Source organism: Curcuma longa, chromosome 4 (assembly GCF_044706935.1).
Source record: "Curcuma longa cultivar G26 ecotype Majalengka, Jawa Barat chromosome 4, ITB_CL_G26_1.1, whole genome shotgun sequence".
Lineage (NCBI taxonomy): Eukaryota > Viridiplantae > Streptophyta > Magnoliopsida > Zingiberales > Zingiberaceae > Curcuma > Curcuma longa.
Window position 1 is genome coordinate 6,386,194 of NC_133864.1, and position 24,637 is coordinate 6,410,830.

Consider the following 24,637-nt stretch of genomic DNA (forward strand, 5'->3'; position numbering starts at 1 on the left):
AGGGAGATCAAAAATGGGGCTGGCCTTAAATCTGATGAACTCTCTCATCCTTAACGGTGGCAAGTTGCAGTCTTGCAGAGGAGTCTCTCTCTCTCTCTCTCTCTCTCTCTCTCTCTCTCTCTCACTCTCCCTTTCCACCGAGTACGGAGCCATGGGGGGAGGATTCTGACAACGCTCCTCATGGGCAGGCGACACAATAATGGCTGCTTGTACTCCGCAGTGACCGACAGACCGAGGTACCGGCTTTTCCACTCTTCCAGCTCTCAATCTACTCCTAGTCGCCTGACGCCTCGTCTGCCCATTTCTGGTCAGATAGATTGAAGCGGCTGCTTTTATGTTGCTCTCGCGAGCTCATCTTGTTTCCAGCGGCATGAAATTAGGGTATCTGTTTCTCTTCTGTCGCGCTTATCTCTTTTCGAGTTCTAGTTAATTCAGACTGGAACTTTGTGTTGAGGTTTCCAGGAGAAATGGATTTTGTGGCTCGATTTGTTGAATTAGGAGAAAAAGATTGAATTTTCGCGACAAAGCTTTCCTTTTTTGATGGCTGCTGCTGCGGGAATCCGAATCCTTGGGCTTGTGTTCCTCGTCTCCTCGATGGCGTCAATGAAGTGGTGCTTCTGTGCATTCACCCCCGCCGACAGGTACCTGATCGATTGCGGATCTCCAACCAGCACCACCATCGGAAGCAGGATCTTTGTGGCCGATTTATCCCTTTCTTCCACGCTGACGACCCCGACGAACATCTTGGCGAACACCACTCGAAGCCCCGGGGCCGCCTCTTTCGCCTCGGAGCTCTACCAAACTGCCCGCATCTTCACAGGACCCTCCTCCTACTCCTTTCCGATCAGGGCGCAAGGCCGGCACTTCATTCGCCTCTATTTCTTCCCATTTGTGTACAGCAGTTACGACCTCACCGCTGCAACTTTCAATGTGTCGACGCAGGATTTGATGCTTCTCCACAATTTCCGCTCAAATTCGTCAGCGATGAAGGAATTCCTAGTAAACACTGCTCATGACACTCTCATCCTCTCGTTTGCACCATCAGGAATCAGTTCCCTGGCATTTGTGAATGCTATAGAAGTTGTATCAGCTCCTGATAATCTAATTACCGACAATGCGCAAACTGTTCGGATGCAGTCTTACCAGGGTTTATCGGCTCAAGCATTCGAGACAATCTATCATCTCAATGTGGGCGGCCAAGATGTCCTTCCAGATGGTGATGTTTTGTGGAGAACTTGGGATGCTGATCTGAGATTCTTGATGGATGCTACATCATCTAAAACCTCAAATACCTCCGGCCGGCTGAATTATCTGCCGATAGGAGCTACTGAAGAGAGCGCTCCCGCGATAGTATATGCCACAGCGAGGGAATTGGTGTCGACCAATACTTCGAATGCAAAGATCAATATGACATGGAAGCTCAATGTTGATGCCGGTTTCAGCTACTTGATGAGGTTTCATTTCTGTGACATAGTAAGTCTTGCCGCTAATCAGCTATACTTCAATGTCAGTGTGGGTAATTGGCACATACTTACTAATTTCGATCTTTCGAGCACTTTATTTCGGAAGTTGGCTGCACCTTATTTTGTGGATTTTGTTATAGAAGCTAGTGACGCACCCGATGAGCTTTCTATCAGTATTACTCCTTCAGGTTTCCATGTTCCTCACAATGGCATCCTTAATGGGCTTGAGATTTTGAAGATGAACTTCTCAGTTGGCTCTGTGATGGTTGTGCCACCGCCGTCTTCATCTGGTTCAAAGAAGAACACAGGGATTGTGGTTGGCTCAGTCATTGGATCTATTGCGATTTTAGTTGTTTTTAGTATCACTCTTTTCATGGTGCCAAGGAGAAGGAAGCTCTGTAGCAAACAGTCTGTTGAGAGTTTGACAACTCTCTCCACGAATGGCTTGAGTTTTGGAAGAACAACAAATCAGAATTCAATTGAAACAGCTTCCTTGTCGGAGACAAACGGGCAATTCGGCTACCGCTTTCCATTTGTTGTGCTAGAGGAAGCAACCAATAACTTTGATAATAGTTTGATGATTGGATTCGGAGGGTTTGGAAAAGTCTACAAAGGTGTGTTAAGAGACAACATGAAAATAGCAGTGAAGAGAGGGAATTCAGTGTACAAACAAGGTCTCAAGGAGTTCCGCAATGAGATCGAATTGCTATCGCAATTGCGACACCATCATCTAGTGTGCCTTGTCGGTTTCTGCGACGAGAAGAACGAGATGATTCTTGTTTATGAGTACATGGCAAATGGAACTCTCAAGAAGCACCTTTATGGATCGGGTCTTCCTCCACTCACCTGGACGCAGCGGCTGGAAATCTGTATCGGAGCAGCAAAAGGACTTCATTACCTTCATACAAGTTCATCCAGGGCTATCATACACCGCGATGTGAAGTCTGCCAACATTCTACTGGATGAGAATCTACTGGCAAAAGTCTCAGACTTCGGATTGTCAAAGACTGGACCTGATTTGGATCACACTCATGTCACTACTGCAGTGAAAGGCAGCTTTGGGTATCTCGATCCCGAATACTTCAGGAGGCAAAAGCTAACCGAAAAATCGGATGTTTACTCTTTCGGTGTGGTTTTACTCGAAGTTCTCTGCGCAAGGCCAGTCATCAATCCGACATTGCCAAATGAGCAAGTGAGCTTGGCGGAATGGGGAATGCAGTGGCTGAAGAAAGGGGAGTTAGGACAGATCGTCGACTCCCGAATCGCAGGGCAAATTAGACCTGCATCTCTGAGAAAGTTTGGGGCTACGATCGAGCATTGTCTAGAGGATTACGGTGCCGACCGACCCACAATGGCTGATGTGCTACGGAATCTGGAGTATGCTCTGAAGCTTCAGGAGTCTGAGGCCAGTCTCACCGAGACTAATAGTGAAAGTATCAACCCCACCGGCGATGTATCATCTTCGCCGGAGTTCAATGGCCCTGTCACGAACGACTATACAGATGCTTCAATCGACAAAGCATTTTCGCAGTTGATGAATTCCGAAGCGAGGTAGCTTCTGTTTTGTTCCTAATGCTTTAAGTTTGTTATGTGTTTTTTTTTTTCATTAATATGTTCCATTCAAGTTGAATTGTTCACCATCCTCGAACAAACTCAAGTCATGTTTGTTAATCGTCAGATTAAATTTTATGATTTATTTTAAATCTTCGAATTAAATTCCAGATTATAATTGAATGTAAAAAGAAAGAAAGAAAGAAAACTAGACAAATCTTAAAATTGAAAGACAAAGAAAGATAGGAAGTATTCAGGAAACAGGAGTTTTCTGATTAATATGGTTATCGTTGAGTTCGTTTTTAACATGCAATTATTTTACCTTTCCATTAAAAATAATTTTTTATTTATCTTGATTCACATTTCTAATAATTTCTTGGTGACTACGTTATCAAATCGCAAACAGGATCAGAGAGGGTCCAATATTTTGTACACCTTCTCATCGATGGCCTCAAGATCCACTCAATAATTGAAGGAAAAACAAAAACAATGGAACATAACATTGTGTGAAAAATTAATAAATTAATACTAATTAAAATATATCTGATTTATATTTTTTTCCCCTATGTTCTTCGTCAAAATAGTATGATACCATCACTGTCATTTTAACTGATTGATTCATCATCGATCATCATCAAAAAAAAAAAAATTGATCACATATTTAAAAAACATCTCAACCTAAACTATTTATTAGTATCATTTTTATAAAGAAATATTGTGATTTGGAATGAGCATGTCAGTACTCTTCTCTCAGCTAGAGTTGCATAATGTATTTTTTTATTGTCGTTGTGGATTTTTATCGTCGAAAATCATAATTTAAGAAAGTTTAAACTTGATTTCAGTGTATAGAGTAGACTACGATTTCCAAAGCTATGATATGTGACAAGTGGAAGTGGAAGTCTTACTTTTCAATTATTGATTCAATTTTTAAATATTTAAGATTGAAAATTTTAAATTTTGATTGATTAATTGAATTACATTGTGTTATTGAATAAGAGTCGAAGAAAATAATTTCGAAAATCGACAGATTATTATTTCAATTATAATCAAAGTTAAAATTAAGGTCGAATTTTTTAAATTTAAATTCCTTTTCAATAAATTTAAATTCAAAATTTAAATTTTTAGATTGTGAAAATCAATTTATATATATATTTAAGTATTTTTAAATTTTTAGAACTAAATAATTTGATTTTGGAAGTATTGATATATTATAATTATGAAATATAATTTTTAAAAATTATTATATATAATTGTAAAATAAAATTTAAAATTTTTAAAAATTTTATTTAAAGGATTAAAAATCATGGCTAAGTCGCTAAGTCGCTTTCTATCAAGAACGATGATTCCCCGGCGTGGATGTTTCCACTATATTTTTATCATGCTCCACTTCAATATACTTTACATTCACAACCTTCATATTCGCACATTTACATTTACTAATTCCAAATCATTATTCGAAACTAAATAGACCAACATTACATGTGGTCCGTTGGTCACTCGTCTCAGTTCCTTTTAATAGCGGAGCGAACCACCACAAGTTAGAATAAACCAAACCCGAACTGAGCCGGGTCAGGCCACCTTCCAAACAGATGACTTGCCTCCTTCCGCGGAACGACAAGGCGCAACAGATTTTTCCCAGACGAAGCAGACAGATCATTCTCCGCCGGCTCCAACAAGAATCAATCTGTTACTCCATAATTATCCGATTGTTCATCCTATAAATGAGATTCCATTCCATTCCATTCCTCATTCCCAATCAAACAATGAAGCCAAGTTTCAGCTGTCTATTCTTCTTCTTCCTCCTCCTCTGTTTCTTGCACTGCGGAGCTTCTGGTACGGTGCGGCAGGGAGATGCGCTGAACAAGTTCTTCTTTAACAACAGAGCAGGGAGGTCTTCTTCTTCTTCATGGGCGAGCAGTCTCCTTTCGGTATCCGACATGGAGTCGAAGGTCTACGACAATAGCGGGCTGAAGGAGGGCGACAAGGTCGTTCGGCTGCCCGGCCAGCCGGAAGGCGTGCATTTCGATCAGTACGCGGGGTATGTCACCGTCGACAGCGGCAACGGCCGGGCTCTGTTTTACTACTTCGCAGAGGCTGCCGAGAACAGCGGGTCGAAGCCTCTCGTGCTCTGGCTCAATGGAGGTATAGAATTCGTAGAACATGAATCGATCGATCGATCGATCGATGATTTGCTTTTCGATAGAGTGGTGATTGCTGTGGAGTGGGTGGGTGGGTGCAGGGCCGGGATGTTCGTCGCTGGGGTACGGCGCCATGGAGGAGCTCGGGCCGTTTCGGGTCATGAGCGACGGCAAGTCTCTGTACAGGAATCCATACGCTTGGAACGAAGGTAGGAATCATCATCATCGTATACATAAATGTTATTTCCAAAAGTTTAGGGGGTAGAGTGAGAAAAAGATTTCAGCGAATGACGTGCATCGTGCAATGCAGTGGCGAACGTCTTGTTCCTGGAGAGCCCCGCCGGCGTCGGCTTCTCCTACTCTAACACTACGTCGGACTACGCCAAGAGCGGCGACCGTAGGACGGCGATCGACGCGCTGGTTTTCCTCGTCAACTGGTTCGAGCGGTTCCCGGAGTATAAGGGAAGGGATTTCTTCATCACCGGCGAGAGCTACGCCGGGCACTACGTCCCCCAGCTCGCCCATGCCATACTCCATCACAAAGATCGCCTCATCAACCTAAAAGGCATCGCAGTAAGACATGGATCCCTAAATCAATCAGTCCGATCGATCCCCACTCATTTTTATTGCAAATTAAATCTGGAAGGATCGATCCCCTCCGATGCTTCATCGAAAGTTCCCATTTCGATTGCAAGTTGATTTGGGAAGGATCGACCTCCTCTAGTTCCCGACCGAAAGATCTCATTTTGCTTTCGAATGACCTAGATTGGGAACGCGGTGATCAACCAGGAGACGGATAGCAAGGGGCTGCTCGACTACTTCTGGACGCACGCATTGATAGCCGACGAGACCATCGTCGCGATCCACAAGTTCTGCAATTTCTCGCCGGATGCGCAGCGGCAGCCTCCGGAGTGCGACCGGGCGGTCGACGAGGCGAACAGCGTCTTCAACGAAGTGAACATCTACAACATATACGCGCCGCTGTGCTTCTCGTCGGGCGTGACGCCGACTCCAAAGTTGCCCTCGGTTTGTCTCTTGCAAGCATCTTTATATTTATCCTCATTTTCCTGGTAGTTTTAGAGTCAATTTAGATCGATCGATTCAACCTGTTAACTCAAGAATCGGAGTTCATGTTGAATAGAATCGGAGCAAGTTAAATTAGGAAAAAACTATATTGGATATTTCAAACTGCTAACTTCTAGTCTTCTACCATGTTGAATTGTATCCCTTCTTGATCCCATTGAGAAATGGAATTACAACTAACATTACATAGTTTTCACTCAAATCATTTTATGGTTCTCAGTCGCTGGATAAGGTTAAATTGCACTAAGGGAGACCTACACACTACTCGATTGATCGAACAGGACTTGATCTCGGGCATTCTTGTGAGCGAGTGAGATTATAAGATCATGCGGTGCACAGGTTACCCTTTCATGCAAAAACCACCTGCAAGAGCTAAGACTTGCACACTACCTTTTGCTTCTCTTCAGAGGCTCCCGTTTTGTTACTGAACTCATTCTAAACTGAATCACTTATATGCATATTTTTCATTCAAATCATTTTATGGTTTCTCAGTTACTGAATGTAACTAAATTGCACAAATGGAGAAGGGAGGCTTATGATCACGGCCATTCTACATTTGAGTGAGTGAGATTATAAATTCCTCTTGATCATGCGTTTCACAAGCTCCTCTTCCACTTGCAAGAGCTGGAACTTGCATATTATTTTTGTTGACCTTAGTAGGCTTCTTTTTGTGACCAAACTCACTCAATTTTTTCACTCGATCATATCAATTGTGAATAATAGAGATATGGTTCTTAGCCAAGTTAATCGTAAAACCCATAGAACTAACAGATTCGATCTTGTTCTGTTTTTCAAAATATGGCAACTTTGCTCGATCCCTTCCTACCGACCAATTGTTATGTCTATCTACTGAAATGTTGTATTTATATTCTGATGCAGATTGAGAATTTTGATCCTTGTACTTCTAATTACGTGGAGGCATACCTTAACAATCCTGAGGTGCAGAAAGCTCTACATGCCAATGTGACTAAGCTCAATTACACCTGGTCTGGTTGTAGGTATATACATATCTCATATGCACCCAAGCTGCCTCTTGATAATTTTATTTTTCTTTTAAACAAAATAATGAAAATTCAGCTCATTTATTTATATTTTTGTCTCGATGCAGCCAAGTGATACCTAGTTGGTCAGATCAGCCTTCCACAATGTTGCCAATTATTCACGAATTGTTATCTAATGGGATTAGGGTTTTGAAGTACAGGTAAAAAAAATTATAGCCTCATCATTACATTATATAACTAACCTAGGAGACAAAATTTAGGTGAAAATCCCCTACAGCTTTAGCCTGGTTCACTTTCATATGCATGCATGCAATTGTGCAGTGGTGACTTTGATGGAAGAGTTCCTGTTACTTCCACAAGATACTCCCTCAACAAGCTAAAGCTTAAAGTGAAGGTTCCATGGAGAGCTTGGATGCTTAACAGTGAGGTAGATAATTATGTTGTTTTAAATCTTTTTTTTTAATAATATATACATATATTTTGTATTTAATTATGCTTAACAGTGAGGTAGACAATTATTTTGATAGTTTTTATATATTGTGAATATGCAGGTTGGGGGATACAGTGTGGTGTATGATCACAATTTGACATTTGCCACTGTTCGAGGAGCAGGGCATGAGGTTCCAAGTTATCAGCCAGCTCGAGCTCTGGAGATGATCAAGAGTTTTCTTCAAGGACTGCATCTCCCTGCTGTTTAAGAAATGCAACCAATCGATTTGTTGTTGTTATTCATTGTGATTTCAACAGCTGAATAAAATCCAATCTATGCTTTTTAAATATCATCTCTGGCTCAAGTTAGTTAATCATGGTTTGACTTCAATTAGTAATTTAGAAATTTCTTATTAAGTGATTTAATTTATGTTAATTTATCATTAACGGAATTAAGATGGTGTGATATGTTAATAATAAGTGATTGCTCCTGAGGCATAGTTGAGTTGGTTACAACGGAATAAAATTGCTGAAGTGGATAAGAATCGAATCTCGACGAAATTGTTCAAGTTATGACTGAATCAAATTTATTGGTTTAAACTGATTCAATCGATTCATAAATCTCAAAGGGGACAGTTGCACCCCTCGGCCTCATGTGGCTATGCCACTACTTACCCCAGAGGAGCAATACAACGACAAGGCGCACGAGGCCAACGACCTTGTGGAGGTGCCTGGAAAGGAATTCCAAGCGTCCAGAAAGCCTTATAAAAGACTTTTGACAGAAGGCCTCAGGACATCACTTGAGTTCATTCCATAGCAAGTCGACGGCAGTCTGCGCATGAACGATCACCCTGGAGTCGTCATAACGTCGGAGTTCTGCACCATAAGTCTTCATCTACAACTTCGGTATTTGGTAACGATTTACATTTGTACATTCAATTATATTTAAGTATGATAAGGTTTTTATCGTATTTCTGATTTTGTAATCATTACAACTCCTCTCCGGAAGGAAGGAGTTTATTAGTGGATTGCCCAAATGTAAACAATCGAAGATCGTGGACCTTGGAATAGTAGTTTGTGGTTGTGAACCAAGTAAAAAAACTTGTGTCTCTTGTGTTTGTGCATTCTCGCAATTATTATTTCCATTGCAACGTTGTCTCTGATTTACAAACAAACAAACGTAATCGACAAATTTATGAAAAAAGAAAAAATGCTACAACATATTCACTCTCTTCTAGCGCTTTCTTCGATCCTACATAATTACATGGGCATGCATTAAGTCGGTGATGATGCTAATTAAATGCAATATTTAAAGAATCTAAAGGTTCAACAAAAATTAAAAATATATATATAATAACATAATGTGATCTTAATCTTTTCCTAGTGGGCGTGATTAAAAATTCAATTAAATCGAATAAATCAATTGAATTTAAAATTTTGATTCGGTTATTTTAAAATTTTATTAAAAAAATTGATTAATTCAGTTAAACTGAATTAATAAAAATAAAAAATTATAAATTTCTAACTATATGAACTTATAAATTCTCAACTAATTGATAAATCTTTCATAAAAATTTAATTATTTTGATTAATTTATTTAAAAATTAAATTAATTAATATTGTTAAAATATTTAGGATAAATAATCCGTTAGAATAATTCTCCTAGTAATTCTCCTAGAATTAGTCATTATATTCATGTATAAATAAGGGGGTTATCCCTTGTAATAAATCAAGTTTCTATATTCTTTTTTACATGGTATCAGAGCGAGGTTCGGTAGATTTAGTACTGTAATTCAACAGTTTGGCATGACTCGGAGTGAGGCTGACCATTCTGTCTTTTATCGCCACTCATCTGTTGGTTGCATCTACTTGGTAGTTTATGTTGATGATATTGTTATCACAGGTAGTGATCATCTCGGGATTTCACAGGTGAAGTAGCATCTTTTCAAACATTTTCAGACAAAAGATCTCGGCAAACTCAAATATTTTTTGGGGATAGAAGTAGCACAGTCCAAAGATGGGATTATCATATCCCAAAGGAAGTATGCAATGAATATTCTAGAAGAAACAAACATGTTAAACTCAAAGGCAGTTGACACTCCAATGGATCATAATATCAAGCTCATGCCAAATCAGGGGGAGCCTCTTTCAGATCATGAACGATACAGGCGATTAGTTGGGAGACTAAGCTATCTTACTGTTACTCGTCCGGATATCTCATTTGCAGTAAGTATAGTAAGTCAGTTTCTCAATTCTCCATGCAAAGAACATTGAGATGCTGTGACTCGCATTATTCGATATATCAAAAGCACTCCAGGAAAGGGTCTTCTGTACGAAGACAAAGGACATACTCGAGTCGTAGGGTATTCTGATGCAGATTGGGCAGGATCTCCCATTGATAGGAAATCTACTTCTGGTTATTGTATATTTGTCGGAGATAACCTTGTTTCTTGGAAAAGTAAAAAGCAGAATGTTGTGGTAAGATCCAGTGCAGAGGCAGAATATCGAGCTATGGTCATAGCCAGTCAAGAACTTATATGGCTCAAACAGTTACTTTAAGAGCTAAGATTTGGAGAGGTTACACAAATGTCATTTATATGTGACAACCAAGCCGCCATGCATATTGCGTCGAATCCAGTTTTTCATGAGAGGAAAAAGCATATATATTGAAGTCGACTGTCACTTTGTCAGAAAGAAAGTCATATCTGGTGAAATATCTACTAGTTTTGTTAACTCACAGGATCAACTAGCAGATATATTCACCAAGTCACTGAGAGGTCCTCGAATTGACTACATATGTAACAAGCTGGATACATATGATTTATATTCCCCAGCTTAAGGGGGAGTGTTAGAATATTTAGGATAAATAATCCATTAGAGTAATTCTCCTAGTAATTCTTCTAGAATAAGTCGTTATATTCATGTATAAATAAAGGGGTTATCCCTTGTAATAAATCAAGTTTCTATATTCTTTTTTATAAATATTTTATCAATTCAATTTATTTAATTTTTATTTAAAAATTTGATCAATTCTATTAGTTTAAAAAAAATTCTAATTCAATTCGAATTTAACTGAATACTCACCCTTATTTCCAAGTGTGCTAGCAAATTCCTTACCCTGATCTACGTTTACAACTGGGAAACAAAGAATAGTAGGCAGTGCCGGCTTTAGGCATAGGCCTTAGAGGCCTATGCCTAGGGCCCCCAATAAATTGGGGCTCATTTTTTTAAAATATTAATCATTATATATATATATATTGAGATAATAAGAAAATTTTAAAATATCTTTATTAGATTTTGAAAAGATTTGACATGACCATTAGATTTTGTAGAGATTTGGCATGGTCATTGGATTTCATAAATATTTTGGCATGATTCCAATATATTTAATATTTCTCAATTCTTAAAACTTTAATCCTACTAGTTTCTTTATATTATTCCTCTCCTTCGACCTTCCTTCCTTATTAACCTAATAACCTATTTTGCTCAGCTTCAAATATTTTACTTATTTAATAGTTTATTTTCTTTCCTCAAGACATTTTCGAAATCATCACAAGGGGTGTAAGGAGAGAAACGATCAGAATTAAGATCTTTTGTTATATATTTTTTTATGATCTTAAAACCTAAAGGTATTGTCTTCCTTATTTTCCTATCAAATCTTTTTTTTATGCTTCTATTAATTTCTTATTTTCTTATCAATGATTCTTGTTATAAACTTGTAATCTTATTCGCAGTTAATACTGTTAGTAAATTTTTACAATATAAAGATATGAACATTACTATTGTATTAGATCAATTAAAAGATTTTATTTCTTTTTTGAATGAGTGTAGAGAAAATGGATTCACATCTGTTATGATTTCTGCTAAAGAAATTGCAAATGAAATGAATATAGAAATTTAATTAATAATTTTACATCTTAAAAGCTAAAAAATTTTAATTTTATATAAAAAATTTATTTTTAAAATTAATATTTTAATTTATTTTAAAAAAATTTTAAACCCATCATTATCAATATCAAATCCGAATAAAAAAAGATGAAAGAAAATTTTTTAAAATAATAATAATTATTTAAAAAAAAATTCGTTAAGGGCCTCTCGGAGACTTGAGCCGCCCTGATAATAGGTAAACTCAAGGCGATACTTCTAACCTCCGCCGTAAAGTCTCTATGACGTCGTCACGCAAAGTAAACACCTCCCAATTCTCTCCCTCCCGACAATGCATGCAGATCTATGTCCTTTCGTGACGCGGAGCTACGTAATGGCCTACCGGGGTTTTAGCTGGGGGCTTGACCTCGACGATGAGGAAGATCTATCAGATTTGCAAACAATAGAAAGAAAAAAAATATGGGAGAGATAAGGACGGAGCCACTCTTTAACCTACCCAAGCTTTAATCTGAGAGTCGACTAGGACCGACGACGTTAAGAAAGAAGATGCCAAGTCAGTCAGCGGCGGGATAAAGGAAGACAACCCGGGGGAGTTGGACAGCAGGAGAAAGAAAGGCAACCCACGGTATAGGGTTCAACTCGGGCATTGGTGGTTAATGGCTCAGCCATTGGTCCGGAAAAATAGAGAGGAAGATAACTCGGAGAATTATTTTTTTCAATCAGTAAGGACAATAAAATTTCTAACTCCGCCATTTACATCGGTCCTCACTTGGATCTTCAAGAGGTGCATGCTCTTCTGGTTGTTGTTTAACGACCTCCTACACCATTGAACTGCCATGTCGTATTCCTCCCTGCTCCCCCAAAGTTGCTCGTCGAAAGTCCCTTGGCACGTTTCCTATGCCTACGTCACCATCTCCGGCAGCTCCACCCACACGTTGGTCGTCACGTCGTAGGCTAGCGTTGACGATAGCTTGTTCTTTCTCTCGTCAAGTCCGCCAACCCCGAACACCTTCCTTGACCTTGCGAAGTAGGTGCATGTGTAAGAAGTCCACAATGAGGGCGGCATTGGCGAAAGGCGGACGTGTCCCATCCGCCGACCACCACCAGATCAGGCTCGACAACTACAGCTCGGATGTAGCTCGACACGCCGTGGGGGTTGTGGAAGATCAACGACTGCATCATCTAGGAGCCCGCGTTTGGCTTGAGTAAAACTAGGTGCAACTTATTAATGGAGGTCAAGATCTTGCCCCGGAGGAGGAGCGCGATGATGGGGGTGGGTGGTAGAAGGACGTCGAGGCGAGTTCATGCCTCCTGCTGCAAAAGATTGGACGGCCCCACACGATCGGCCTCCCGACCATCTGTGAGGGAGTTCATGCCTCCACCACTGCCTACAGACGCCCTAGGCCATTGGGAGGGTGTGGAAGGGGAAGCGGAGGAGACACGGGAGAGCGACGTCGTTCGACATCTCTGGAATTAGCTCATGCTGCAAAAGGTTGGAATCCGCCAACCTAGCGGCCCCACACGATCGGCCCCCCGACCATCTGTGAGGAGGTAAATCACGGTGAATGCGGGACTGGCCAGGGCATAGTGGTTGAAGGATTTGGAAACATGACACATTTTGATGTTATCGCATGTGCGCCATGAGCCTTCGAACCGCCTACCTCATGCTGCAAGCTCCCATGCCCTGACCAGCTACTCCCGCCCGTGGGGGCAAAAACTGTAGTGGGTAAACTTTTTATAGTGACCGACCCCACCGTCGAAACGGCCCCATATCAGAAAACCCCCTAAGGGATTTTTTGGAGGCACGGTACCACTAGATTGATAAGAGCATATTGCCAAAACAGTACTTTAGCCGAGCTAATACATGAATTGCACAGCACCTCAGTCAACAAATATATGTTGCTAAGAGGATTGAACTCGAAACCTCAAGCAAGAAGCGTCTCCATGCTTACCACTTGGGATAAGACACTTCAACCTCTGGAATTAGCTCAGCCTCCATGGATGGTAGCCTAGGATCAACCTTTATATGATTGGAAGAATTCCTTGATTAATATAGTTTTCATGGTAGCACTCGAGCGGTCGGAGACGAATGACATGACCCTGCATTAACTGACACAAGCATCCTTTTTGACCGAGTCAAGAATCTCTACGTGGACCCTTTCTTACCTCTACAATATAAGCATAATGCATCAGTTATTTCGAAATCTTTCACGTTAGGGTCCATATGACTAAGATGCTGATATAAAGATGATGACAAAAATGCTTAAGGGCAACAAAGTCCTAATCGAAAGAATAAATGATGATTCTGTCCCTGATAAAGAAAAGTTTGGCATTATCTCGAACGCTGAGAGTTTGTTGTAAATGACTTTTTTACATTGTCACAGATAGAGGAAGAGTTGTACAATTTCGGATAGCGGACAATTTGTTGTAGACATTATTTTTTGCACTCTCTCAAACAATGAAGAATTTGTTGTAGGTGATTCCATAAGTTACACTATCTCACGTAATGGACAATTTATTATACATGCGACTCTTTTGTAATGTCTCGGGCAATAAAAAAGTTGTTATAGCCAATTATATCCCTAATAGAAAAAGAGTTGTACTATCTTAGATAAACGGATAATTAATTTGGTACAGATGACTCTTTAATACTGTCTCGGACAGTAAAGAGAATTTTGCACTATTTTCGACAGAAAATTTTTTTACACTGTCTCGCACGGTGAGTTTCTTGTAAGTGACTCGTCTCGAGTTCGAAACTATACTTTATTCTTCACCAAAAGCTATATACTTTTTATTCATGCATTTACTAATTTCAAGTCGTTATTTGAAACTATAGTAGACCAACATTACATGTGGTCGGTCACTCTCACTCGTCTCGAGTTCTTTTTAAAGAGCTACGGGATGACTTAGCTCGATCGATCGATCGATCGAGAATTTAGAATATGATGTCTAGCTTTTGTCGTATCTTTATATTTTTTAAGACCTTTTAATTCGAGAAGTCTAAATCAACTTTATGATGGATAATCCAAAGCCCTTTGAATTTTAATAGCGGAACGACCAATGACACGATCAATATCGGACCTTCGCGTTCGCTTCCTAGACGAGTTAGAATGAACCGAACCCGAACCCTGAGCCGGGTCAGGCCACCGTCCAAACAGATGACTTGCCTCCTTCCGCTCAACGACAAGACTCAACAGGTCATTCCCAGACGAAGCAGAGTAGCAGACAGATCATCCTCCGCCGGCCGCCTCCAACAAGAATCAATCAGTTACTCCATAATTATCCGATTGTTCATCCTATAAATGAGATTCCATTCCATTCCATTCCTCATTCTCAATCAAACAATGAAGCCAAGTTTCAGCTGTCTAATCTTCTTCTTCCTCCTCTGTTTCTTACACTGCGGAGCTTCTGGTACGGTGCGGCAGGGAGATGCGCTGAACAAGTTCTACTTTAACAACAGAGCAGGGAGGTCTTCTTCTTCTTCTTCTTCATGGGCGAGCAGTCTCCTTTCGGTATCCGAGCTGGAGTCGAAGGTCTACGACAATAGCGGGCTGAAGGAAGGCGACAAGGTCGTTCGGCTGCCTGGCCAGCCGGACGGCGTGAATTTTGATCAGTACGCGGGGTATGTCACCGTCGACAGCGCCAACGGCCGGGCTCTGTTTTACTACTTCGCCGAGGCTGCCGAGGACAGCGGGTCGAAGCCTCTTGTGCTCTGGCTCAATGGAGGTATAGAATTAGTAGAAAATGAATCGATCGATGAGTTGTTTTTCGATAGAGACATAGAGTGTTGATTGCTGTGGCATGGGTGGGTGCAGGGCCGGGGTGTTCGTCGCTGGGGTACGGCGCCATGGAGGAGCTCGGGCCGTTTCGGGTCATGAGCGACGGCAAGACTCTGTACAGGAATCCCTACGCTTGGAACGAAGGTAGGAATCATCAGACAAAATGTTATTTCTTAAAGTTCAGGGGGTAGAGTGAAAAAGGTTGTCTGCTTCGGTATTACCTCGAACGAGTGACGTGCATCGTGCAATGCAGCGGCGAACGTCCTGTTCCTGGAGAGCCCCGCCGGCGTCGGCTTCTCCTACTCCAACACCACGTCGGACTACGCCAAGAGCGGCGACAGTAGGACGGCGATAGACGCGCTGGCTTTCCTCGTCAACTGGTTCGAGCGGTTCCCGGAGTATAAGGGGAGGGACTTCTTCATCACTGGCGAGAGCTACGCCGGGCACTACGTCCCCCAGCTCGCCCATGTGATACTCCATCACAAAGATCGCCACATCAACCTAAAAGGCATCGCGGTGAGACATGGATCCCGAAATCGGGAAGTCCGATCAATCCCCACTCATTTTGAATGCAAATTAAATCGGGAAGGATCGAACCCCTCCGATACTTCATCGAAAGTTCCCATTTCGATTGCAAGTTGATTTGGGAAGGATCGATCTCCTCTAGTTCCTGACCGAAAATCTCATTTTGCTTTCGAATGACCTAGATCGGGAACGCGGTGATCAACGACGAGACAGATAGCAAGGGTCTGTTCGACTACTTCTGGACGCACGCGTTGACCGCCGACGAGACCATCGTCGCGATCCACAAGTTCTGCAATTTCTCTCCGGATGCACAGCGGCAGCCTCCGGAGTGCGAACGGGCGGTCGACGAGGCGGAGCGCGTCTTCGACGAAGTGAACATCTACAACATATACGCGCCGCTGTGCTTCTCGTCGGGCGTGACGCCGACTCCAAAGTTGCCCTCGGTTTGTCTCTTGCAAGCATCTTTATATTTATCCTCATTTTCTTGGTATTTTAGAGTCATTTTAGATCGATCGATTCAACCTGTTAAAACAAGAATCGGAGTTCTTTGCCTTCTTGTTTGATCAATGCAAGGAGCAAGTTAAATTAGGAAAAAACTATATTGGATTTAGGGGATAGTCAGACTCAAACTGCTAACTTCTAGTCTTCTACCTTGTTGAATTGTATCCCTTCTTGATCCCATTGAGAAATGGAATAACAGCAATTAACCCTCATATGCAAAAAATTGCATGAAGGCCGGACTAGAGCATGATGGAGATTAAGAAGAGATCTGCACTGGAAACTTGTTCCCTTTCAAGGCACCTCCACAAAATTCATTTGAATGTTAATCGCTAACAATACATAGTTTTCATTCAAATCATCTTATGGTTCTCAGTCACTAGATAAGGTTAAATTGCACTAAGGGAGACCTATACGCTGCATGATCGATCGAATGGGACTTGATCTCGTCCATTCTAGATGTGAGGAAGTGAGATTATAAGTTCCCCTAGGTCATGTGGCGCACAGGCTCCCCTTTCATGCAAAAAACCACCTGCAAGAGATAAGCCTTGGCACACTAGCTTTTGCTTCCCTTCAGAGGCTCCCTTTTGTTACTGAACTCATCCTAAACTGAATCACATATATGAACATTTTTCATTCAAATCATTTTATGGTTTCTAAGTTACTCAATGTAATTAAATTGCACAAATGGAGAAGGAAGGCTTATGCTTTACATGATTAGTTGAGCAGGATTTGATCTCGGCCATTCTACATTCGAGTGAGCAAGATATAAATTCCTCTTGATCATGCGTTTCACAAGCTCCTCTTCCACTTACGAGAGCTCGAACTTGCATATCATTTTTGTTCACCTTAGGAGCCTTCTTTTTGTGACCAAACTCATTCAAAATTTTCACTCAATCATATCAATTGTGAAGAATAGAGATATGGTTTATAGCCAAGTTAATCGTAAAAACCATAAAACTAACAGATTCAATCTTGTTCTGTTTTTCAAAATATGGCAACTTTGCCCGATCCCTTCCTACCTACCACCAATTGTTCTGTCTATATACTGAAATGTTGTATTTAAATTCTGATGCAGATTGAGAATTTTGATCCTTGTACTTCTCATTACGTGGCGGCATACCTTAACAATCCTGAGGTGCAGAAAGCTCTACATGCCAATGTGACAAAGCTCAATTACACCTGGTCTCGTTGTAGGTATATACATATCTCATATAAGCTGCCATTTGTTAATTTTATTTTTCTTTTAAACAAAATAATGAAAATTCAGCTAATTTATTTATATTTTTGTCTTGATGCAGCCAAGTGATACATAGTTGGTCAGATCAGCCTTCCACAATGTTGCCAATTATTCACGAATTGTTATCTAATGGGATTAGGGTTTTGAAGTACAGGTAAAAAAAAATCATAGCCTCATCATTACATTATATAACTAACCTAGGAGTGAGTTACAGTAAGAGACAAAATTTAGGTGAAAATCCCGTACAGCACCATCGATGTCTTCATCATATGATAGCAGTTTTGCAGTTAAAAGTAAATAGAGATTTTCATCATATTATATGGCGTATCAGCTTTACGTTTCAATACTTTTCGTATAGATAGGTGTATCAATTTTGTGGTCCTTACATACATTGTGTAAGTACGATAATAGATATAGATATATCTGTTTTTCCTTTCGAGGCCCATTGATTTAGTAGCTATAGGTGTACAAGTATGATAGCTTTAAGATTTCTGCATAACATACGTCATACGATAAAGATAGAAAAATTGTTCATCAGATCATGAGTGAAGGGGTTTTCGATCAAATTTTGTCCCTAAGTAAGCTTTAGCCTGGTTCACTTTCATATGCAAGCATGCAATTGTGCAGTGGTGACTTTGATGGACGAGTTCCAGTTACTTCCACAAGATACTCCCTCAACAAGCTAAAGCTTAAAGTGAAGGTTCCATGGAGAGCTTGGATGCTTAACAGTGAGGTAGACAATTATGCTGTTTTAAATCTTTTCTTAATAATATATACATATATTTTGTATTTAATTATGCTTAACGGTGAGGTAGACAATTATTTTGATAGTTTTTATATATTGTGAATATGCAGGTTGGGGGATACACTGTGGTGTATGATCACAATTTGACATTTGCCACTGTTCGAGGAGCAGGGCATGAGGTTCCAAGTTATCAGCCAGCTCGAGCTCTGGAGATGATCAAGAGTTTTCTTCAAGGGCTGCATCTCCCTGCTGTTTAAGAAATACAACCAATCGATTTGTTGTTGTTATTCATTGTGATCTCAACAGCTGAATAAAATCCAATCTATGCTTTTTAAATATTATCTCTGGCTCAAGTTAGTTAATCATGGTTTGACTTCAATTAGTAATTGGGAAATTTCTTATTAAGTGATTTAATTTATGTTAATTTATTATTAACGGAATTAAGATGGTGTGATATGTTAATAATAAGTGATTGCTCCTGCGGCATAGTTGAGTTGGTTACGACATAGTAGAATTGTTGAAGTAGACAAGGATCGAGTCTCGGCAAAACCGAGGCAATGTCCTCCTTTATCATGGTCAATTGTAATTTTTCGATTTACCTCCTCACAGTTAATTGTGATATCGATCATATGAAGCCATATGGCGGATTTCATCTTTGCTGAAGTTAATAATAAGTGATTACGCCAGCATTTAAAAATAAATTAATAGCATTTAGAGTGTGTGATAGATTAGTTATAATTTTAGAAAGTTGAGGGGCACCATGCAACTTTTTAAACTGGGGATATATTTATTAAAATGAATTTAATTAACTTTTATATTATTTTTAATAATCAACTGATTTATTAACCGCCGTCCGACTTGTCCAGTGCCTGGTACAGTTGATTTTATTACAAATTGAGCTTAAGTAAATTTGCACCCCATACATTATATATATATATATATATATAGCAATAATATTATCCATATTTTAGAATTAATATTATTTGATTAAATTGTATTACATTTAATTAATATTTTTTATGAATTTTAAAAATATTTAAGATTTTTTATTTTTTATTTTTAAATCTCAAGCTCTGGCGCGGGCCCATGCTATGATGAGTCTATGATTGGATGATGTCATCGGCTCTCATGTTGGGCCGCATGTTAGGAACAACAATTAAATGGGCCTACCGGCCCAAGCCATGCCCGACATGATAGGCCCCATGGAGTTTACTGATTGATATAGTTATCGTTGAGCTCGTTACGAAAAACAGTTAGTTTCCGCGAAAATGTTTATTTATGGATATAATAAACATGTCTTTTAGTCGATTATTTATTTTAAATATATAAATCCCGTGCTATAAATAATTAATCCTGAAAATAAATTAGTCGCGTTCTTCATCTTAAAAAATTAATCAAATCTTAAAAATTTTATTTCTCAAAATTATAATTACTGAGAGAGAGTTTTTTCAGCTTATATAATACACTACATTACCAGTGTTCTTTATAATAAAAATATCTCATTTTCTGTTCAAATAAATAATATTTCAGTATATCCTTATATAATCGATAGAAATACCAAAATTGAAGCTATTGTATGGTGCTATGGTTGAAGAAGGGTTACAATGACTTCTTCTCTACAAAGAGAACCAGGATAGTAGACAAGTCTAATTGAAATAAGTTTTATGGTGTTTAAATTTATTTGATAAGATAATCGAGTTAAACAAAGTCAAATCTAAAATGAACTAAGCTGTTAAAATGATTGCTCAAGTTTGACTTAATTTTTTTACGAGTTTGAACTTAATTTGTTTAAATATTATCAAACTCTTAGTTTAAAAATATTTGATTATTTAAAATTCTTATATTTTAAACTTGTTTGGTTAGTTATTAAATTTGATAATATAAATTTATTTATTTATTTAATATGTCAATAAAAATTATATTGATAAATTATGAATATTATTCATGAACATTAACATATATTAACAAATTAAATACATATGTTCAAATTTATTTGTTTAATTTATGAACATTTAATTTATTTATGACCGAATACAAAAATAAATTTAAATATAAAATAAAAATCGTATCCAAAATTATTAATGACATATTCTTTTTCTGCATAGTCTGCTAAAAAGAACACAAAAATAAATTTAAATATAAAATTGAATGTCGACCAGGTAGTTTGTAGTTTTGTGAAGGAAGAATTGAGATTTGTGATAATGAATTTTAAAAAATATATTTGTTCTCTTTTTTATGGTATTTAGAAGTTTGAATGGACATGATACAATGATGAGTAAGGGCAAGGCTCGCCCAGCAGATCATTCCCAGACGAAGCAGACAGATCATTCACCGCCGGCTCCAACAAGAATCAATCAATTACGCCACAATTATCCGATTGCTCATCCTATAAATAAGATTCCGGTCCATTCCATTCCTCATTCCCAATCAAACAATGAAGCCAATCTTCAGCTGTCTCTTCTTCTTCTCCTCCTCCTTCTTCCTCTGTTTCTTACACTGCGGAGCTTCTGGCACAGTAGTGCGGCAGGGAGACGCGCTGAACAAGTTATACTTTAACAACAGAGCAGGGAGGTCTTCTTCTTCTTCTTCTTCAATGGCGAGCAGTCTCCTTTCGGTATCCGACATGGAGTCGAAGGTCTATGATGATAGCCGGCTGAAGGAGGGCGACAAGGTCGTTCGGCTGCCCGGCCAGCCGGACGACGTGCATTTCGATCAGTACGCGGGGTATGTCACCGTCGACAGAGCCAGCGGCCGGGCTCTGTTTTACTACTTGGCTGAGGCTGCCGAGGACAGCGGGTCGAAGCCTCTTGTCCTCTGGTTCAACGGAGGTACAGAATTAGTAGAAAATGAATCGATCGATGAATTGCTATTTGATAGAGTGTTGATTGCGGTGGCGTGGGTGGGTGCAGGGCCGGGGTGTTCGTCGCTGGGGTTCGGCGCCATGGAGGAGCTCGGGCCGTTTCGGGTCATGAGCGACGGCAAGACTCTGTACAGGAATCCCTACGCTTGGAACGAAGGTAGGAACGTCGTCGTCATCATATAGATATAAATGTTATTTCCTAAAGTTTAGGGGGTAGAGTGAGAAAAAGATTTGTCACTTTGGCATTACACCGAACGGCTGACATGCGTTGTGCAATGCAGTGGCGAACGTCTTGTTCCTGGAGAGCCCCGCCGGCGTCGGCTTCTCCTACTCTAACACCACGTCGGACTACGCCAAGAGCGGCGACCGTAGGACGGCGATCGACGCGCTGGTTTTCCTCGTCAACTGGTTCGAGCGGTTCCCGGAGTATAAGGGAAGGGATTTCTTCATCACCGGCGAGAGCTACGCCGGGCACTTCGCCCCCCAGCTCGCCCATGCCATACTCCATCACAAAGATCGCCGCATCAACCTCAAAGGCATCGCGGTAAGACATGGATCCTGAGATCAATCAGTCCGATCGATACCCACTCATTTTGATTGCTAATTAAATCGGGGAGGATCGATCCCCTCCGATTCTTCATCGAAAGTTCCCATTTTCGATTGCAAGTTGATTTGGGAAGGATCGATCCCCTCTAGTTCCCGACCGAAATGTCTCATTTTGCTTTCGAATGACCTAGATCGGGAACGCGGTGATCAACGAGGAGACGGATAACAAGGGGCTGCTCGACTACTACTGGACGCACGCGTTCTTCTCCGACGAGACCATCGTCGCGATCCACAAGTTCTGCAATTTCTCGCCGGGTGTCCAGCAGCACCCTCCGGAGTGCGACCGGGCGGTCGCCGAGGCGAACCGCGTCTTCAAGGAAGTGAACGTCTACAACATATACGCGCCGCAGTGCTCCTTGTCGGGCGTGACGCCGACTCCAAAGTTGCCCTCGGTTTGTCTATTGCAAGCATCTTTATATTTATGCTCATTTCCTGGTAGTTTTAGAGTTAATGTAGATCGATCGATTCAATCTGTTAACTCAAGAATCGGAGTTCATTGCGTTCTTGTTTGATCACTGCAAGGAGCGAGTGAAATTAGGAAAAAACTATATTGGATTTAGGGGTAGAGTCAATCTGCTAACTTCTAGTCTCCTACCATATTGAATTGTATCCCTTCTTGATCCCATTGAGAAAAGGAATAACTAACTTGATGCGAACCCTGATGAAAGCCAGACGATCGATTGAGCATGATCGAGATTAAGAAGAGATCTTCACTTTAACTTGTTCCCTTTCAAGGCTCCTCCACCAAATTCATTTGAATGTTAATCACTAACATTACATAGTTTTCGTTCAAATCATTTTATGGTTCTCAGTCACTGGATAAGGTTAAATTGCACTAAGGGAGACCTATTCGCCGCACGATCGATTGAACAGGACGTGATCTCAGCCATTTAGATGTGAGTGAGCGAGATTACAAGTTCCCCTAGATCATGTGGTGCACATGCTCCCCTTCATAGGGTCTTTGGGTCCCTTCATAGGGTCCCTTTTGTTACTGAACTCATTCTAAACTTAAAAATATGAATATTTTTCATTCTAATCATTTTATGGTTTCTCAGTTACTGAATGTAATTAAATTGCACAAATGGAGAAGGGAGGCTTATGCTTTAATCTCGGCTGTTCTACATTCGAGTGAGCGAGATATAAATTCCTCTTGATCATGCGTTTCACAAGCTCCTCTTCCACTCGCGAGAGCTGGAACTTAGTGTATCATTTTTGTTCATCTTAGGAGCCTTCTTTTTGTGACCAAACTCATTCAAAATTTTCACTCAATCGTATCAATTGTGAAGAATATAGATATTGTTTATAGCCAAGTTAATCGTAAAAACCATAGAGCTAACAGATTCAATCTTGTTCTGTTTTTCAAAATATGGCAACTTTGTCCTATCCCTTCCTACCTACCAATTGTTATGTCTATATACTGAAATGTTGTATTCAATTCTGATGCAGATTGAGAATTTTGATCCTTGTACTTCTAATTACGTGGAGGCATACCTTAACAATCCTGAGGTGCAGAAAGCTCTACATGCCAATGTGACAAAGCTCAACTACACCTGGTCTGGTTGTAGGTATATACATATCTCATATGCACCCAAGCTGCCACGTGATAATTTTATTTTCTTTTAAACAAAATAATGAAAATTCAGCTCATTTAATTATATTTTTGTCTCCATGCAGCCGAGTGATACAGGGTTGGTCAGATCAGCCTTCCACAATCTTGCCAATTATTCACAAATTGTTGTCTAACGGGATTAGGGTTTTGAAGTACAGGTAAACAAAATTATAGCCTCATCATTAGATTCACATAACTAACCCAGGAGATGAGTAAAGAAAGAGACAAAATTTAGGTGAAAATCCCCTTCACTGCCATCGATGTCTTCATCATATTCATATGACTGCAGTTTTGCAAAAGTAAATAGAGATTTTCATCATATTACATGGCGTATCAGCTTAGGTGCATTGTGTAAAACTACGATAACAGTTATAGATATATCAGTTTTTTCATTTCCAGGCCCATTGATTTAGTAGCTATAGGTGTACAAGTATGATACCTTTAAGATTTCTTCATAACATATGTCATAAAATAAAGATCAAGATAGTGTTCATTCGACTGCGAGTCAGTAAGCTTTGGCCTAGTTCACTTTCATATACATGCATGCAATTGTGCAGTGGTGACCTTGATGGAAGAGTTCCTGTTACTTCCACAAGATACTCTCTCAACGAGCTAAAGCTTAAAGTGACGGTTCCATGGAGAGCTTGGATGCTTAACAGTGAGGTAGACAATTATGTTGTTTTAAATCTTTTTTTTAATAATATATACATATATTTTGTATTTAATTATGCTTAACAGTGAGGTAGACAATTCTTTTGATAGTTTTTATTGTGAATATGCAGGTTGGGGGATACACTGTGGTGTATGATCACAATTTGACATTTGCCACTGTTCGAGGAGCAGGGCATGAGGTTCCAAGTTATCAGCCAGCTCGTGCTTTGGAGATGATCAAGAGTTTTCTTCAAGGGGTGCCTCTTCCTGCTATTTAAGGGCTTCAACAGAGAACCAATCAATTTGTTGCTGTTGTTGTTTATTGTGATCTCAACAATTCAATAAAATCCAATCTATTCTTTTTAAATATTATCTCTGGCTCAAGTTTGTTAATCATGGTTTGGCTTCAATTAGTAATATAGAAATTTTGATTTTAATTTATGTTGATTTATCATTAACAGAATTAAGATGGTGTGATAGGTTAATACTAATTGATTATGCCTGCATTTAAAAATAAATTAAGAGCATTAGGACAGTGTGATAGAGTAGTTATAAATTTAGAAAGTTGAGGGGG

The 24,637-nt window shown here is 39.8% G+C and overlaps 3 protein-coding genes across 5 annotated transcripts; all 3 read left to right on the forward strand.

The window, feature by feature from the left end:
• The first annotated feature begins 89 nt into the window (after positions 1-89).
• LOC141827646 (receptor-like protein kinase HERK 1) lies at positions 90-3,166 on the forward strand. 3 transcript variants are annotated; one of them, XM_074714940.1, is made up of 3 exons: positions 90-236; positions 313-381; positions 463-3,166. In XM_074714940.1, the coding sequence occupies exon 3, from the start codon at positions 541-543 to the stop codon at positions 3,016-3,018; it is 2,478 nt and encodes an 825-aa protein (XP_074571041.1). In that variant the 5' UTR covers positions 90-236; positions 313-381; positions 463-540; the 3' UTR covers positions 3,019-3,166. The 3 variants fall into 3 exon arrangements, with proteins under 3 accessions (XP_074571041.1, XP_074571042.1, XP_074571040.1); XM_074714941.1 differs by having other exon boundaries at positions 317-381; XM_074714939.1 differs by having other exon boundaries at positions 90-381.
• A 1,470-nt stretch (positions 3,167-4,636) lies between these two features.
• LOC141825969 (serine carboxypeptidase II-3-like) lies at positions 4,637-7,997 on the forward strand. Its single transcript, XM_074713233.1, has 8 exons — positions 4,637-5,156; positions 5,254-5,361; positions 5,463-5,725; positions 5,918-6,178; positions 7,115-7,233; positions 7,344-7,436; positions 7,558-7,663; positions 7,788-7,997. The coding sequence occupies exons 1-8, from the start codon at positions 4,736-4,738 to the stop codon at positions 7,932-7,934; spliced, it is 1,518 nt and encodes a 505-aa protein (XP_074569334.1). The 5' UTR covers positions 4,637-4,735; the 3' UTR covers positions 7,935-7,997.
• A 6,800-nt stretch (positions 7,998-14,797) lies between these two features.
• LOC141826994 (uncharacterized) lies at positions 14,798-24,435 on the forward strand. Its single transcript, XM_074714290.1, has 17 exons — positions 14,798-15,276; positions 15,366-15,473; positions 15,583-15,845; positions 16,037-16,297; positions 17,431-17,549; positions 17,654-17,746; positions 18,220-18,325; positions 18,448-18,591; positions 18,644-18,690; positions 20,735-21,165; positions 21,247-21,354; positions 21,479-21,741; positions 21,935-22,195; positions 23,250-23,368; positions 23,478-23,570; positions 23,970-24,075; positions 24,195-24,435. The coding sequence occupies exons 1-17, from the start codon at positions 14,853-14,855 to the stop codon at positions 24,339-24,341; spliced, it is 3,093 nt and encodes a 1,030-aa protein (XP_074570391.1). The 5' UTR covers positions 14,798-14,852; the 3' UTR covers positions 24,342-24,435.
• The last annotated feature ends 202 nt before the right edge of the window (positions 24,436-24,637 follow it).